Below are 19263 nucleotides of genomic sequence, written 5' to 3' on the forward strand. Positions count from 1 at the left end.
ATTTTCCATTCATGTTCAGCTAGTTTTACAGTTAATCACTAAATGAAATAAAGATCTATAAAACCAGTTTTCAAATCCAATTACTGTAGCAGTAAGCTGAGACACACATCTACTAGAACAATAGGACCACACCCCAATGACAAGCACTTTTCTTCCATCCCCAACAATTATCATCACTATACAAAGCTCAGGTAAAACCTGCAATGGAATATTGCTCCTAGAACTGGGGCAGTGTTGCTGCTGTACACACACACACACACACACACACACAACATAGACTGCACTCAGAAAAGAGCCACTCAACTGATTGTCTACTATAGGTAACTTTGCCACAAAAGTTTGGTGTCTGCTCTTTACCAAGTCAATGAACTGAAGTAATGCAGTCTTGAAACTATAGATTTGAACTCACAAGCAATGAGCTATCCACATTGTTAGTCTTGTCTCTAAAGCTCACAGGAATAAGTTACCTTTTTCCAAATAATCATACTTCAAAGTAAGATTTTCTTTTTCTCATTAAACAGCACAAGATGAACCTTTGAAAATTAATTTTCAAAACATCCAAAAATAATTATCTTTCTGAAGTATGTTAAAACTACATAAATGAAATCTAAAAGTTTTTTTTTATTGATTTCATTGCTTAACTGATGTATGTGATCTACACCATTACTAAAAAATCTGGTGATTTTCAATTCATTTTAGGATTTCCTGATGAAAGTATCCAACTGTCTACTCAAAATCTTTTGTATATCTACCTGCATGAAATTTTCAAAACATCTATTCACAGAACACAAACCAATTTTATTTTATGAATGTTATTAGGCCTGCAAGAATTTGGTTACTGCAGAATGGTTACAAAAATATAAAAGAAATAGATTAAGAAAGAAATGCTATTTTATGATTTTTTTTTTTTTTTACTTCACAGTTTACTATCACACTCATGTTTAATTATTTTTTTCAGCTCTGTTTTAATTTCTTTTATTGATTTTGTTTGATTTTTGTGTTTTGAAAACAATTTTTAGAAGACATTAAATCTGAATATTCAGCATACAGGAACAAAAACCCAATAAAAACAAATGTGAACAAAAAATAAAATTGCCCACATTTTAATATCATAATGCTTTAATTTTAATTGTTTCATAATTACCTTACTATCAACTTTCACTTGCACAACATCATCAGACCATCTTTTCTTCAATGCATTGTACCGATATCTTGTAACATTCTCAATTTTGAGATCTTCCAGGTGGAATTTAGCCCAAGGATCAGTGAGGTTCTTGATCTTTTGAAAAGCAGTGAACCAGTGGCGTTGAGCTTTACTTCGATATTTCTCAGGAGCAGCTTTCACCTTCAAATAATTAAGATTGAGGGTGCCATTAGCCTTCGATAGCCTTCGCTGTCGTAATGACATAAGAGCTTTTGGGCGATCATCTTCAATCTTTCTTTGAACAACGTTGCTGTTTTCATTATCAGATTCAGAATCGGAGATATCAGTTATTGGAAACAGGAAAAAATTGCTTTCGCTCTCGTACAATGGCATCTTGGCAAAGGGATTCTTTGGTGATGATCTTTAGTATGTTATAAACCAACAATCAAAGTCATACTAGTTCAAAACACTGTAAGATAGAGCCACTTATATAATCTTGGTAGAGGCTCACAGGTCATGTGATATTCAGAGTTATCTAACCTATGACCGTGGAATATCATAGAGACTGAAACAGAAACAAAATGCAAATTATTTTTTATTCATTTTATTTTTTGTTAAAAATCAAAATTACAATTACATTTAACCAGTAGAAACTTCTGGTTTTCAGCAAAGAAGGGATTAGCTGTTTCTTTTTGCAATGACCTACTTTTGATTTCTTTATACATTTGCCCCATGGACCACATGTATATTTTTCTAACATATAAAAATATCCCCACATATCCCTCACTACCATTCCCATCAATGGCAATTCTTATGTAAGCAAAAGTTAAATAAATCAAGGCACCATCAACTGTTCAATAGTCCAGAGACGCATTAAATTCAAAAACTTTTTGCAGAGAAAGATCCAAGGCCCACAGTGAATATCTCAGTGGTCCAATTGTAGCTGACCCCTGCTCTATGCAGTCACCTGACGTATTAGAAATAGTAGCCAAATCTCTCTCAAGTCAAACTTTACCATCTTAAAAATGGGAAGAACACAGATAATGTAGTCCTGAATAACCTTAGAAAGGCAATATTGTCACAGTGGAAAACTTTTCATTATATGTCTGCTTGATCGAGGCTGACCAGGGTTAACCAACATCAACAACTGGTTTTCAACTTTTAGTTAAAGAAGGACTATGTTTCACAAATTTGAGACCTACTTCAGTTGCTACTTTTTATCATAAATTCATATCGTAATAAAAGATTAATGCTCACTGCACAGAGAAAATTAAATAAACACAGCAATAAAAATTAACTAAAGTCTCAAACTGAGAGTTTGAAAAAAATCTCACATGTGGAATATGAATATAACAATAAAACCATACACCCACAATATATATTCCATATATTCAAAGCCATCGTAACTGCATTGTAGCCTCTTCCATCACCCCATAAATGGGATTAAAGTGTTCATATATATTTATTCATTGACAGCAATAAATACATTATCACTCAGTTCCTAGACTGTAAAGACCTCAGGCAACTGCCTAGTGTAGTCATGCCATAGGATGATACTGAATATAATGGCATTAAAAGAATTCTCTTCAAGAAGCCATACACATTTACATTATTGGTTTACCAAGTACTCTTGATTGTGTAATTAGATATTATATATAATATAGTGAACTTTGTTTCTTAGCCCCGTTTCAGTGACACATTTCTTAGATGTAGACTATGAAGATTTAATTCACTTTTGGTAATCCCATTAAAAAATTTCTACCATAAACAATGCTAGGAATTTTAGAGGCAGAAACACTCAATCATTAACACCTCCAAACTGGATTAGTAGTTTACTGATACTGAAAAAAACAAAAGATGAAATTGGCATGAAAAGTATTTGAACTCAGAACTTAAAAGTGCAGTAGCAAATATTGCAAGACATCTTGTTTGATGCTTTAACAATTTTACTAATCCACTGCATTAAATAGCTATATTAATAATACCCTTAAGTATACATGTCACTGAACAACTGAACAAAGATAGCATATTACCTCTAAGGGTCAATGTAATAAGTTCCACTCGATTCAAAGCAAAAACATCACAACCACAAAGTTGAAGGGACAGACTCAACAGAATGCCAGACAAGCCAACCAAAGCAAAACATCCACAGCTCATATACCATCAACAGTACCACCCAATATACTGAACCTCTAAAATTATTTATCCTGTCTAGATATGTAGTGTTGCATTTCACTGTTGTAAGCAGTGGTAACATAACACAGCAGGTGAATGTGGTTTTAACATATGTCAGTATTGAATTAAAATCCTTCTTGGGCAGCTTTGAGGGGAATAAATTGGATCGAGTGACTGTCCCTGGATAATTCCACCTGATACAAAATCTTTAAGTAGTGTCCATACAATCCACAAGAATTCATAGTTTATGCTAAACTAATGGTATTTAGAATAAAGACTATTTGCCAACATGATGTGGCTGTCCTGGAACGGAAGGTTGTTATTGTTGTTTAGCCCCAGGAAACTGTTTCCAGCTGGCTATACGACAATATCTGTGTCCTTATATTTTTGAACAGGGAATCCAACACCCCAGCCAGCACAAAGCAACATCTGTGGACCAGTTTTGGGGTTATTGCCCTTTATCAATACAGAGCAGCTGCTTGGCTAGGTGGCGCTGCTGAATTCCCATTCGAAAATATATAGTTTTCAAAGTATTTAGATTATTTTCTCAATTACCTAGAGGCAAAGCAAGGCTGTGTGGTTACAAAATATGCTCTGCAACTATATGGTTTCAAGTTTAAAATCCCAACGCTCAAAATCTTAGGTGTATTCAACCAGAACATCAAATTGATTAAAGCTTCGTAAGTACGGAGACTGTACATATGTCCAGTTTAAACACCAAGCCCTTGGGTGCCTTCAACAAAGATCACTCTACTGTAAGCTTCTGAGCTAAGACTTTGGTCTTACTATAAAATCCTCCCTTTGGTTTTCCATTGCCATTGGCACTACACTCTTTCTGTCTCAGCCATTAAAAAAGAATATGTTTTGTCTTACTTTAATTTCCCAAACAACTAGCCTTTGTAGCAGCAGTTCTCATATTTAGATATTAAACACAAATTATCTATGATTCTTCTCAGTATTCCAGAGCTCTCCTAACTTATTTTTCTCAATATATTCTACTGTTAGAGAGTTCGGAGATCTTTCAATATCACAAAGTATTACAGTGATTGAATAATAACAAAATGACAGAAGCAATTCTAATGTTTTGTGCAGAATGTCAATTGCTTAGCAATCAGCATCATACTTTGGCAGGGGCTCCCCACAATCTTTCTACTGGGGATAAGTAGTAGTCTACAGGTAAGCTGAATTAAGTAATTTGCTTGGGAAAAGTCCAGGAATTTTTTTGCTCTCTAAAATTTATCCAGTTCATTTTAAAAAGAGAATTCAATATATTTATACCTGATAGTGGCAGTAATGATATTACTTCATATTTTTAACATTGTTGTTCTTTGTGGTATTTCTGTACCACTGGTCGAAAATACCCAAGTGTCATTATGTATTTCCTAGGTATTCTTTTTAATGTTTACACCATTCTATGTTAATTCACAAATACTGTGTGCATGCATATGGGTGTGTGTGTGTATGAATGGGTATGTGTGTGTATGGGTGTGTGTGTGTATGAATGGGTGTGTGCATATGGGTGTGTGTGTGTATGAATGGGTGTGTCTGTGTATATGCATGGGTGTGTGTGTGTGTATGCATGGGTGTGTATCTCTGCTAATCATTTTAAATCTGGCTATACTGGTAAGACTGTTTCACTGATGAAATTAAGACTAAAAATACATCCAAGAGTTGTCACTGTACTACCAAAGATATTTCTCATTCCCTGCTATTTTTAATGTTTACTAATTTAAAATTTGTAGTTACCTCATCTGTTTTGTTTTTTTTTTGTTTTTTGGATGATAATTATCAAGCTAATGGCTTTGGCTGCTCATGGGAGTAAATGTGAATTACAGTTTCTTAGCTCACTACAGAGCTCCAACTTTACAATATATTTATAATTGTCAAAGTTTAATGAGCTATTCTAGTTGTAGCAAAATGAGAATGACAAGCTAAACTTTTGATATCAATGTGCCAAACCACGTGGTTGTTATAGTGTCACCAAATTAAGGGATCAGCATCCTAACTCAGTAACCAGATCAAAGGTAGCACATGTGAAGTGTTTCTATGACAACAATTAAATGATACATCATTAAAATTTCACTTTAGACAATAAGAATTCAACACCTTAGACAAACCAACTGAAACCTTGTGAGTGGATCTCATAGACAGAAACTGAAAGAAAGCTTGCATGTGTCTGTACATGTGTTAATATTTGTACTTCTCCAGAAATTATAAGCCACAAGCCATGATGCCAGTTCTCCTGTCAACAAATCATCCACTGATTTGTATCTTCAAAGACATACAAAATAAAAAAAATCCATCCTTGAAAAATGATACAGTTGTCTGATGCTTGCACAGAAAAGAAAGGACATCAAACAAATCTAGATACCACAATGAAATAAGATCCTTCCCTTCAAAACCTAGTTCCATAGAGAAGCTGATGCTATGGGAGTCAAATAGTCTTCATGAGGAATCGCAACAATCAAGACTAAATGTTCCAATTCTTTGAACAACAGAGAGAGAATTAGGACTGGATAAAACAAAGATTAACTAAACCTGGGTATGTAATTTTTTTAGCTCAAAGTTGCCACTAAGTGAATATAACTATGACCAGGCGTGCATTCTAGCCAGTCCTAGCAGACTATATTTCTCAACACTTCCAGTCTTACTTCTTTAAAACTGTAGGATGTAATCTGAGAAACATTTGGGCCACTATTTCTTGCACATTGGATGACTACATAGAGGCCCCCTAACCCAATTCAAGAGAAATGGAAAGTAAAATCAATTCTGGTGAGATCTGAACTGAAAACGTACAATACGAAAATCAATGCTGGCAAAGTATTTTAGGATGACAAGAACTGGAGGACGGGGTGGGCAATTCAGCCTCAAGTCTGTAGAACACAAATAAATAAAAGCAGTTTAAACCATAAGACCAAAGCAGCAATTTAATTTAAATTATATACCCTTGAATGTGAAGAATTAAACATTCATTATCTTAATCGCAGTAAATGCACCCAACAGATTCGTATGCATTTGCAGTTCTACCCCCAGGACTTAGGAAAAGAAATCCTTTCTCAGCCGTCAGCTAAAATTACTGAGCTAACAACAAATAGACAAAACAAAAAAATCCTATTCTATGACTGCGTGGGGCGATGGGCTCAGTAGTAGTTCAGTGCCAGATCAACCCTTAAGTCAAAAGTATTCCAGCCGTGACCATCACATCTAACATTCCGGCACAGTGGATCTAATTACATTATCCAAGGTGTTCTTCCTCTTTTCTAAGGCAATAGGGTCTGATCTAAGGGAGATTTACTTACTTTTCTAACATCACGCTAGAATTGTGGAGTGACCCACCTATGGCTCAATAATAGAAAGCTGATTTAGACTAAAATTATTTACGTTTCTGAGTTTAAATCATGCGAAAATCGATTGGCTTTTTTAGCTGGGTAGAATCGATAAAATACGCATATGGAACATTCTGGAGTATAAATGTGGTGAATACAAGACGAACATCTAAAGTCACGTGGATTTATTGACCACACAACTAGTTTTTCAATAGAAGAGTTTGCTTGTTTGTTTTTTTAATTTGCTTTCTTGTTCATTGTTAAGCAAGCAATTTAATAATAATATAAAGGAAAACAAGACGATGCCAAGAGTTCAAATGTTGCCAAATTCGCTTTTGCCTTTCATTCTTCTGGAGTTCGGTAATGTAAAGTACGAGCGAAGTACTAGGATTAGGGTAATCTTGGCAAGCATTTACAGTCCACAAACCCTTGTCCACAAACTAGTCTTAGGCTGATGTCCTAAATGGCTTATCCAAATTTGCAGCCTTGTGCCAAAGATGAAACCAATACTTCAAGCGGTGATGTAAACAGACAAAGACCTCCACTAAATAAACAGATTATATAATTGCATTCAGTAAAATGCAATCATCACATTCAAAATAAAGTAATTCATAATTATTATAGTTAATAATAAATTAATACTAATGATGCACAAAAACCGTTTGACGATTTAAAAAAATATTCTCTTACTTAAAATTTGGATGCACGGAATAAATTAAAACCGAGATTTAACACGTGTCTGTTCCTTTTAATAGTGAACACAAAAAAATGTTTATTTTTTTGGTACTAATTTTATTGACTGTGCGCGGGGAAAATGCCGAGATGATCTTCAGCAGAATCGGAAAAACAAATGTGCAACAACGAACTGATGACGTCTTCATCTCTCCCCCTCTTTACGACAGAATCCTGCACTTCAACATATGACATCAATATATGCAAGCGATGTTAAGATTAATGCACGGATTACCATTAACAACTTATTTCCCTTCTTTCTGGCTAGTTTTTTTTTATTATTTTGTTAGGGTACATATTGGATCAACAAATCTTGGCAAGCACATAGAGTTCAAAACCTTGTCCACAAACTTAGTCTTTACCATACTGGTATTTATGGACTTAGGCTGTGATGTCCTAAATCACTTATCCAACGTGGAGCAAGTACCGAAGGTGGATCCCCCCACCACACACACCGAAAACCCTTCTGATTCGCCTCTAGCTTTGAAAACTGATATCATATATTCTAACATAATGCATGGTTGCTCCATACTTTTATAATTATTCAAAAAATTGCTTTTTATCATTTAAACGATGGATATAATTAAGCTGGTGGAAGCCACAAGGCGGAACATAAGGAACATAAGAGACCGTTTTCTTTTAAACACATGTAAGTCAGTTAGCGAGTGCATGTAACTTTTGCAGGCCCTCTTGGAGGGATACAGCAAGTTAAAAACAAAAGGATGGGTGGGGCTCGGAGGTGGAGCCCCGGGATCGGCTGTGAATGCTTATAATACAATGAACTCTACTAAAAGTGCCCGACACGGCGGTCCACCTAATCCCAGACCATGTTTTTTTTTTCTCAAACATCTGTAATTTTCAATTCTCACATTTTGTAGGAAATTTTCACGTCAACTTTAAACAGAATATTTATAAAGCTATATTCTCAGTTTGTTTTTATGCATCTTCTAGTAAACACTGGTGTGTACTATAAAATCATGACAATTCTGTTGACACAGACTCACACTCGGTGTAATTGGAGGGGGAGAGGTGAGCAATGATTTAACAGTGCGTCCCCGTGCACTAAGATCTTTGCTACGTGACTGTTTCACACACACACACACACACACAGACAGAGGAGTGGGTGCTGAAAAGTTCCTGGCTTTAAGGGTGTCGCGAAAAGCCTGGTTGGCGGCGCAAACTTTCGAGTTCTTTTAGTGCTTAGAAAAACTGAAGGTCTGCTGCAATAAGTGTGTGAATCATAGAAGAATATGTTGAATAAAATCACAATTAACTGATCCTCCAGTATTTTCTTTTACCCAAAGCCAGGAACTTTTCAGCACCACTCGCGCGAGCGTGTGAAGCAAAGACTAATTTCTTTAGTTTGAAATTTAAAAATTTATGAAAGTGCTATAAGATGGGTTCGGGAGTATAAGGACCGGAGAACATTGGTACTCACCCCAGTCTTCGACATGTGGCGTCTACCACCCAGTCAACACGGAAAAATGCAAGCTGTTACAAACTTTCTATTTACAATAACAAGTATTAAAGGATCCGGGAGGCAGCAGCCAGAAAATACATGTAGTTTTTTATTTTCTGTAGACGAAAGGACTGGGGTAATGTCGTGAAATAACAGAAAACCAGCTACGAGTAACCGTCCATGTTTGTGTAATTAAAAAAACATAGAATTAAATATTTTTCTTCAATAGAGCAAAATTGTAATCCAAGCGACTACTCCTCAAAATATGCCAGCAAACACACTCGTTTACGAACATAATGTGCTTCACGTCCCTCCCATTACACAATTATAAGTATTAAAACTTAAATTTCTCTTCTCATGGCTCTGGATTCACGACACTTAAGATAAATAATTCAAACTCCTAAGACACAAACAGAATTACTTACAGCAATGTGTAACGCACTGTCGATGATCCACATGGAAACTACAACCGAAGAAGTGAACTATCTAAATACTAGTTTATTTAAATTGCCCTCCACTTAAAAGCATCTGTACCGAGTTTTGTTGGTTGTTTTTCTTTTAAATCTAATTACTGCCATCAAATTGATACTTTCTACTTAAAGAGCAAAATAAATAATAGTTAAGTTTTGGCAATAATCCAAATATCTGCTAAATAATCACACAGCCTGACTTGTATTTTGTTTTGGGAGTAAACAAAAAAAGCATCTTTGCAGAAAAAAAATTTTTTTAATTAAATCGCCGATACAACTTAATATTATGCGTTAGCTACAAGACACGGGGAAGTTGTGGTGTTCATACCTTCCTCAACAACAAATCCAATAAGTAAGTGCTATTTGTGAAACTTAAGTATGTAATGGTATTTGGCAACAGTTCTGCACCAAAAATACTCACCACTTTACTTGTCAGCAGAAGATGTAAAGTAAATAAAGAGTATCGGAGACGACAGCTCGAGAGAAATGCAGCGATAAGTGTGTGTGACTAGGTTTTCTAACCATATATAGCGAAGTGAGTGGTTAGCTGGCGGGTAGTAGGCAAGTAGACACACGTGCTTGACAAATCAATATGCAGACACAGATTGTATACAAACAGCAGAACAAAACAAATCGTCACTACCAACTCAACTCGCAATATCAGGGAACCATAACATAGTATTTTGTACTTATTTATCAACTTTCTTTTGCCCGGGAGCAATTACAGAGTCTGGTGGAGCCATACTATTTTCAACACAGAAATATGTTTAAATAAAATTTAATGACCCATCGGGGAGCAACAAATAGCGGCCAAATTATAAGTACTGATCTTTTGAAAAGAAGGAACATGTTAGATACATTGAAATAAAGACAGGATAGCCATGATTGGAATATTTTTCGACCATAGATTTGCTTACTGGAATCTATGACTGGCTAAACAGCAACGAATAAAAGTTGTGTAAGAACGAAGCTAAATAACAACACAAGTTGTGCAGGGGTAGAGCAAAACAACAAATACAAGCTGTGTGCAACAATTAACTTAAAAGCATAACGAGCACTGTTGTTGATTCACATTTGTGGGGAATTTTAGATATTGTGAATCAACAACAGTGCTCGTTATGCTTTTAAGTTAATTGTTGCACACAGCTTGTATTTGTTGTTTTGCTCTACCCCTGCACAACTTGTGTTGTTATTTAGCTTCGTTCTTACACAACTTTTATTCGTTGCTGTTTAGCCAGTCATAGATTCCAGTAAGCAAATCTATGGTCGAAAAATATTCCAATCATGGCTATCCTGTCTTTATTTCAATGTATCTAACATGTTCCTTCTTTTCAAAAGATCAGTACTTATAATTTGGCCGCTATTTGTTGCTCCCCGATGGGTCATTAAATTTTATGTTTTAAAAAATTTTAATTACCATCATCAAATTGATGCGTTCTGCTTAATGATCATAGATAATACATATAAAGCTGATTCAGGCAATCACCCAAAAATCCGTTGAATAATCAAAATCCAATGTCGATAAACAATAACAACCCTCCCCTCCTTCCTCATATTCAAAATTGTCTAAATTTATCCTAACTAAACGCATCTAATCTGATCAACATTTTACTTTTCGCAATTGTAGGTCGAATAAATAGTCACTAAATAACACGTGTGTTTTCTAATCTTAACGCAAGGACAATATACGTATAATTTCAATTTATTTGCAATCGCTTCTTAAAGCTAAGTGAAGAAATGACCAAACAATGCCTTATAAAACTTCTGTAAAATTAATGTGGAAAAGGGGGGAAAAAAAGGATCTTGCATGAATTAGAGACACTATTTTCAAAAGAGCAATGAGAGCAGCTTTTGGCATATTTGTACTCTGGCTATCAATGAAAATATTTATGAGTAGCAAAACAAAGTGTGTGGGCAACGTGGTTGGTATCTAAATAAATGCAACCGTGAAGATTAATGTTTGCAATTAATTAAAAACAGAATTAGTGACCGAGTTAGTTGTTAATCGATAGAATTCGACGCAAATTATAGTGCACTGGTAATCGTTTCAGATACTAGCATGGCAAAGACCGAAAACATGAGAGCCTGCAAGGGAACCTCTAAATGATCGCTCAACCTTGCTAGAAATATTAGCCAAACTTCCTTAAATCACTTTCCTACTGTTCTAAAAGAAAATGGTTTATACAATATAGTCCTAAAATGATGAGATGGTCACGGCTGGAATGCACTGTCGTCCACCGATTCAATTATAGCTGTCCTGCAGCAAAACAATTACAAAGTTATGTTTATTATAATGTAAATTATTGCATCATTGAACAAAAATCATTATTATATTGATGTTTATAGTGTCACATTTCCAAAGACCAAGTCTTTAGATTTACTGATGTAATATTCTAAGAAATAACTTCAGACTTTTAACAGGGTTGAGTTTGTTTTACCAACACAAGACAAAAAAAACCCGTCCCTTCTCCAGATGACATAATGAGTGAGGGGTGTGTTAATGGTCTCACCAAACCAAATAAATGTTGCCTAAGGAATAAATTTGCATTTTATTCTGAACAAAGAGAAATTGCAAAGCACATCGATTGTGTATATATATATATATATGACATAAGCAAACAAGAGAATTCATTCATAACCGAACAGTAAAACAGATTTTGGTTTCTTATTAGAACATAAAAGCTATTACGTCGTAAGATTAGATGGAATAACAGATGCTGACGAACAAACATTTAAAAAAAAAATATTACATACTTTGTTTATTAGACAACTAAATTCATTTTCTGAGAAATTAGTAGGGCTATTTAAATGAAATTCAGTATTTACCAGTAATCATCAGCAATAATGTTGTTACTATTATTACTGCTACTGTTACCACTCAAGGAACAATGGAAACAGTATTTGAACTCGACGTGAACTCAAAATATGGTAAGATGAAATATCTTAGGCATTTCTCCTCGAAGACATCTCACTGGACTGAAAGTTCACAAACCCAATTTAAAAGGAAAAAAAAAGGTTTACTAAAAAGAGAATTTTAAAATTGTATTAACCAAATTGTTCAGTCCTGTATCCGCTTTCTATGAACAGTGCTCACTCGTCTATAATGCGAGAAATTTATATTCAGAAGAAAGGGGTGGGGATAATACAATAATCGAGTATAAATAGTGTTATAAAAGGAATAAAGATTGTGTGGTTTTCATGCACAAAATTTGATAAACAACACACACGGATGCTTCAAAATCCGATCGAGTGAGCGAACGTGTTCATCTCTTAAGTTCCAAACCTTCGGTTTTGTCAATATGTGACTCGAGGTCGAAAAGCCCTTAACCGCCCACTTATCCGACCCAATAACCTAATACGTAAATAGGCAAGTGACTAGACAAACCGTTTTGTTTTATTTATTGTATTAAAGAAGTTAACCATAGTAAGGGTTGTTATGGAAACGACAAACTTCCTGGCGGTTTCCATCAACCAAATTTTATTATGTATTTTTCAATCCCAAGCAATAGTAGAAAGCACTTGCCTAGGGTACCATGCAGTAGGATCGAACCCGTAACCACATAAATTTGCTAAGCGAGCTTTTTAACAACACAGCTATGCAAATACCTGCACAAAATGTTTCCCAACATTACTTCATAACGAATCTCTTGGCACAAAGCCAGAAATTTTCGGAACAGTTTAATTGATTACATCAACCGCTCTACTTAATCTATCACTTTATTTTATCGACCCCAGAAAGATGAAAAATAAAACTGATCTCAGCAGGATTTGAACGTAACAAAACACGACACTTACGAATGGAATCCTAAACGCAGCCTTGAATGGGAAGAAGTGAAATGATGTTCTTAGAATGATTTGTTTTCTTTCTTTTATTTCTTGCAAAGTAAACAGTTTTTCGAGTATTGAAGAGGTCGACCTTGATATTAGGATCGGAAGATTTACAATACTATTTTTGATGAACAACAAAATCCTCGACGTTCAGACAAGTTGATTAATGTCAAGGACGAGCAGAAAATAATTGGGTCGTTTTTCTTTCTTTTCTTTTGTATTTTTTAAAAATAATAACAACAGAGATTGGAAGAAAAACAGTTCCTGGTGTCTACAGACACAATATCGAAGACTTGGCGATAATCAAAACTCTGGCTTGTTTGCTATTTGTCTCTGCGAAGGTCTCGACTCGAAGCAGTGTTGCGCCCATAGCCTGCTTGATCTAGAACTGCTTGCCTTGCCAGCCAAATAAGTAGGCGGGGACCAATTTTGTTTGCTTGCTTTGGTTACGTCCTTTTTTAAAAATAGTCTCTTTTCAAAGATGATGGAATTATTTTGTTTTCAGGAAGCTCTGAAATTCCTTTCGACTGTAGTAGCAATAGAATACGCTGATATCGTCGTCCCATCAGTGAGAAAGGACGAGAGAGATAGAAGAGCTGTTTGTAGGCACCGAGTAGCGACATGAAATCTGGGGAGCGACCAAGAAAGGGCGTCGGGTCCGAAGAGGGAGGGCGAGAGAGATTGGTGACCAAAGGAAGCACAAGGTAAATACTTGGGGAATCCACAAGCTGAAGATTGCTTGTGTTTTCCCTGGACAAAAAGGTTACCACCGACTCTCACAGACTGCAATAATAATTGGTATAAATTTCTACTTGAGCAGATATTATTTCGTCGTAAAGCAGGAAATATTTCTGAAGACACACATCCACCTCCGAACACCAGAAATATATAAACATGCGCATGCGCAGCAGTTTAAAGCTATAACAACAACAACACCCCTCTCTATCTCGCTCTCTCTCTCTCTCACCCATTTTCTCTCTCACCCATTTTCTCTCTCACCCTTCCTCTTTCTCTTTCTTGATCTTTCTCGCTCTCTCTCACCCTTCCTCTTTCTCTCTCTTCCTCTTTCTTTCTTTCTCTTTCCCTCCACCTCTATTCTTCACTACTCACACGCCTTGCTTTTCTTCTCTTTGTTATCATCTACCTCTCGTTATTTCCCTCATACTCTGTCTTCTCTCTCTTTCTCTCTATCATTCATTATCTTCCACTACGGATTTTCTATTTGATACTCTTTGTTGTTACCTTTCTCCCTCTCTCTTTCTCTCTCTCTCCTCCTCCCTCTTCTTTCTCTCATCTTACACTAACACATGGTACAAACAAACGGACATTTCTAATACACCAATGATCACGTTCTCTCTGTTATACTATTTAGCAATTAAAAGGCGGCGAGGAGCTGGCAGAACCGTTAGCGCGCCGGGCGAAATGCTTAGCGTATTTCGTCTGGCATTACGTTGTGAGTTCAAATTCCGCCGAGGTCGACTTTGCCTTTCATCCTTTCGGGGTCGATAAATTAAGTACCAGTTACGCACTGGGGTCTATGTAATCAACTTAACCCGTATGTCTGTCCTTGTTTGGCCCCTTGTGGGTAGTAAAGAAATAACCATTTATCAATTAAATGGAAATGAGCTAAGAGAAATAACTGAGAGTAGTTAATAGTATGTAAATGGACAACAAAAACAAACAAGAGTAAGCCAAAATTTTATCTTGTATAAGATTTAATACACTCTTATTCATCATAGTTCTTCAAACATATGCAAATATATGCAATTCTGATTTAGTCCTTAAAGTCTTGATTTATTTCTCTTTGCATTTATGCAAATTTCCTCCGGTCGTAAATGTGTTCTCTCTTTTCGTAAGTCTAAGTATCTCATCTGCTGAGAAAGGTAGGAAAATTATTCTGCTGCTGACACCATTTGGAGACAAATATGCGTAAACACCTGTCCTCTTATTTTCAGGTTTTACTAGTTTTGGCCATTAGACTGTGGCCATGCTGGGGCACTTCCTTGAAGAATTTTAGTCAAATGAATGGACCCCAATACGTTTTTTTTTTCTTTTTTTAAGCCTGATACTTCTTGTATTGGTTCCCTTTGCCGAACCTCTAAGTTACAGAGACGTAAACACGCCACACTTGATATCAAGTGGTGGTGGTGATGGACAAACACAGGCACGAAGACACCCACATATAGGTATATACGTGGTCTGATCAATAAGTATCTGGACTGTTGCCATAGTAACGAAGCGAAAGCACAGAGAGTAAAACTGCTTGGCACAGATTGACCCCTGAACTCTGCAGTGCATGCGCACTAAGTATTAACGTAGCTCACTTCCGCTGTTTACAGCAGTACTTGGAAGGAACATGTGTAGCGTGTGATTGCCACATTGATCAGGAATCTGCATCAAATTTTGCCAAAAGCTTGGCGATACCTGCTCAGAGGCCTATGCAAAGTTGCAGAAACTGTATGGAGAGGAGTGTATGAGCCGAAAAAATGTCAATAGTGATAAAGGTTCTGAGAGACCCACAACCAACAGAACTGTGAAAAACATTGCAGATGTACATGCAGATGTGAGGGGAAATAGTTGAATCGCCATCTGTGAGTTATTGGAGGATGTGCAGATTAGTTACGGTTCAGTTCTGTCCATTATCACTGAAGATTTGGGTGAGATGCATATCTACCAAGTTTGTGCCAAAACTGCTTTCAGCTGACACCACGTCTGCCCATTCAGCACAGCTTGTGCAGCAGTTTTTGGCTAGGCACAGCATTTCCCAGGTCCAACAGCCACTGTATCCCCCAGATCTTGCCTCTTGCGACCTTTTCTTCTTTCCAAAAATCAAATCCCACTTGAAAGGAAGAAGATTTCAGGATGTTGAAGAAATCAAAGTGAATGCAAAAAGGCAGCTACCGATTATCCCAGAAAACGAGTCCTAGGAATGTTTCTATCAATGGAAACAGTGTAGGATTAAGTGTGTGGCTTCTGAAGGAGATTAAATGCCAAATTGGTATGTGTTGTAGTTTTGTTTTTGTAGCACCAGTCTGGATACTTGTAGACCTCAGGTTTCTTTCAGTTTTTGTCTTTCAAATCCACTCACAAGACTATGGTCAGCCTGAGGCTATAGAAGACAATTGCTCAAGGTGCCACACAGTGGAACTGAACCTGGAACCGTGTGGTTGGAAAGCAAACTTCTTATCAAACAGCCATGCCTGCACCTATAGCCACACTGTCTTTGTTTATAAATTATATTGCTGGGTAAATTACAAACAAAAGCGGGGATAAGATGAGACAAACAAATTCAACAAGCAGGATTTGGGAGATTATGAAAGAAAGGATAATCAATGCTTAAAGAAAAGTAGCTTTAAACCTTTAGTGTGGTTTTATGTTTATTAAATGATTATTGTTGAATAACAACAATCAGTCGGCGGCATGCTATATTCAAAATGACAATAGTATTATTGGTTTCAAATTTTGGCACAAGACCAGCAATTTCAGGGGAGGAGATAAGTCAGTTATAACAACCCAAGTGCTCAACTGGTACTTATTTTATCAACCCTGAAAGGATGAAAGGCAAAGTCGACCTTGGCAGAATTTGAACTCAGAGCGTAAAGACAGGTAAAATGCCACTAAGCATTTCGCCCAGCACACGAACAATTCTGCCAGCTCACTGTCTTACAAGGACCAATATTAGCATAAATTCTCACATATTTATTAACCTGGAACATTTGCATTTACACTTATAAAACACTTGAATCATTAGAAGAGTATTCAAGAGATACTGAATGAAATAAATACAAATTTCCACTGCATATTATGCATGATAATTATAGGAAAATAGTTCATGGTTATTAAAAACAGAATAAGTTGAAAGAATGATAATGCCTTATCACTGACAATCCTTGTGCTGCATAGCACCCAAGGCAGTTCTATTAGGAAACATAGAAGAGGATCAAAGACCATCTCACAGGGCACACGTTCAATTTGTCAACTTTTACATAACTCATAGTCAAGCTTCTAGAACTTTTAGCTGTTGGAGGTGCTTGGCTTAGTGGTTAGGGTGTTGAACTCGTGATCATAAGGTTGTGGTTTCGACTCCTGGATCAGGCAATGCGTTGTGTTCTTGAGCAAAACACTTCATTTCACCTTGCTCCTGTCCACTCAGCTGGCAAAAATGAGTAATCCTGTGACGGACCGGCGTCCCATCCAGGTGGGGAATTTCTATGCCACAGAAACCGGGAAACCAACCCTTATGAGCCTGGCACGGCTTGAGAAGGAACAACCTGCTGGGAAGGAAATTCATGCATTAATTACTACAAGTCAGCCAATGTTAGTAGATCAAATCATGTTTGCATAGGCATTTATGCTTTATTTAGAAATATACCTATGAAGAGGTTTTATGCCAGAATTGTGAGCAAAGTGATTTCAAATCTGGACAGAAGCATGCAATATTAGTACCAAGCAGCATCAATGAAAATTTCATGTTTTGTCTATTTTTCAAATAGTTTTTTCCTAATCCTATCTTACTGTACTTGCCACCTTTCTCAAAGTTGCTTTTTTGATATTCTCCTTACTGTTCTTAGTTCATGTTTGTTCATCATAGTTGGTTCTTTTATTCATTGTTCTAAATGTTTGGCCAGTAATTCTTCTTCCTTCTTATCTCCTTGCATTTGTACTTTCTCTCTTTGCAAATAATCAGATCACTGTTCCTTGTCATCGCTCTCTCCTCATATCTATTCACTTTTTTTTTGATACTATGTGTCCTGCACATTTGTGCTACCCTGTTAGCTCTTCATACCTGTTGGGTGTGTCATATCCTTTTCTTATTTCCTCTTTTTGTTTGTTATGATCTCGATTTTTTTTCTTCTTTTTTTTTTCTTTCATTGCTTTAAGTCTTCGGAGTTTTGATCATTCAGATGCAGCTTTTCTATTTTTCTTGTTGAAACACTTTGCAAGCTGTATGTGGAAGCTCTGAAACATAAAATAACTCACTCTGCCTTCAAACATGTTGGCTAATTTTCCATTTACAGACACCTTAGTTATATGACTGGGAATAACTTCACTACTATATATTTCTAGTTAAGTATTCATATATGCATACATGGTGCCCCAGCATGGCCAGAGCTCAAGAGCTGAAACTGGAAAACATAAACATAAAACATAATGCATACATAGCTCTGGAAATGGCAAGTAATGTGCAAACATTGCATTTTCCTTAGAAAAAACAGAAAAATTAGTGGAAATTCTGCTTCCAGTCCATTCAGAGATGATTGTCCCCTCAGCAGAGATGTATCTTTGTTCTTCTGCCATCCAGAGAATTTGTAAAATGTTGTGTCTATAGTCGTAGCTTGTCATGATGTAATATTAATAGGTTTCCTGATTTGTAAATGATACATTGCATTCTTGATCTATATAAATTATACTATTTTGCTAGTATATATTGTGAGCTTGCCTTGTTCCCTGGAAGACTAAAGAGTCCTCACTACTCCACATTGTTTCCATTCATCCAAGGTGTACATAACTGAGAGGGTAAGTAGAAGATAGAGTATGATGGAGAGAGTAAAAGAAGAGAGAGAGTCATGATGGGAGGAGAGTAAGTAGAAGAGGGAGTAATGGGAAAGAGAGAGTTAGAGTTGTTTGTTGGTGATTGAATAGAGAACTGGGATGAGTGATTTGATAGGATTAGTAATAAAGATGGGGAATAAGGAGTGAGAGCAACCAATGGATAACAACAGAGATGGCTGATGGTGGATAAAAGCAGCAGATGCCAATGAGGATTCTCTTGGGAGGAAAAGAGCGACGGCTAACAATATAGATGGATAATGGTAGGAAGTACTGGATGTAGACTGAAACCATGGCATCCCTATTACACAAGAATTGTGATAGATGACAACGGATGATGGAGGAGGGACTGAATATGGATATAGCATAGACACTCGTCTGTTACATGGCTTAGTGAATTGGTGAGAGGGTGGATGATAAATGAGAAGCCATCAGAAAGAGCAATATATGCAGATTTAACTGGAATATAATTGGTAAAGTAAATATCTTACATTCCAGTCTCCATCACCGTCATTTTAATGATAATATTGCAGACCGGATCCAACGTATAGGTGTGACCTCTGCAAACGAGACTGCTAC

The 19263-nt window shown here is 36.3% G+C and overlaps 1 protein-coding gene across 3 annotated transcripts in view; it reads right to left on the minus strand.

Annotated features, from left to right (window-relative positions):
- Positions 1-14030, minus strand: part of LOC115211738 (eukaryotic elongation factor 2 kinase) — a 38985-nt gene extending 24955 nt beyond the window's left edge. For 2 of the 3 annotated variants that reach the window (XM_029780392.2, XM_036503016.1), the window contains exons 1-2: positions 13102-14030; positions 1145-1709 (exon numbers count right to left, since the gene is read on the minus strand). In XM_029780392.2, coding sequence (XP_029636252.1) covers positions 1145-1537 — 393 coding nt within the window. In that variant the 5' untranslated portion in view covers positions 1538-1709; positions 13102-14030. Of the gene's footprint in view, positions 1-1144; positions 1710-9727; positions 9877-13101 lie in introns of those variants that run through there. The other variant, XM_036503015.1, reaches the window with a different exon arrangement.
- Between the last annotated feature and the right edge of the window lie 5233 nt (positions 14031-19263).

This window comes from Octopus sinensis, linkage group LG5 (genome assembly GCF_006345805.1).
Source record: "Octopus sinensis linkage group LG5, ASM634580v1, whole genome shotgun sequence".
Lineage (NCBI taxonomy): Eukaryota > Metazoa > Mollusca > Cephalopoda > Octopoda > Octopodidae > Octopus > Octopus sinensis.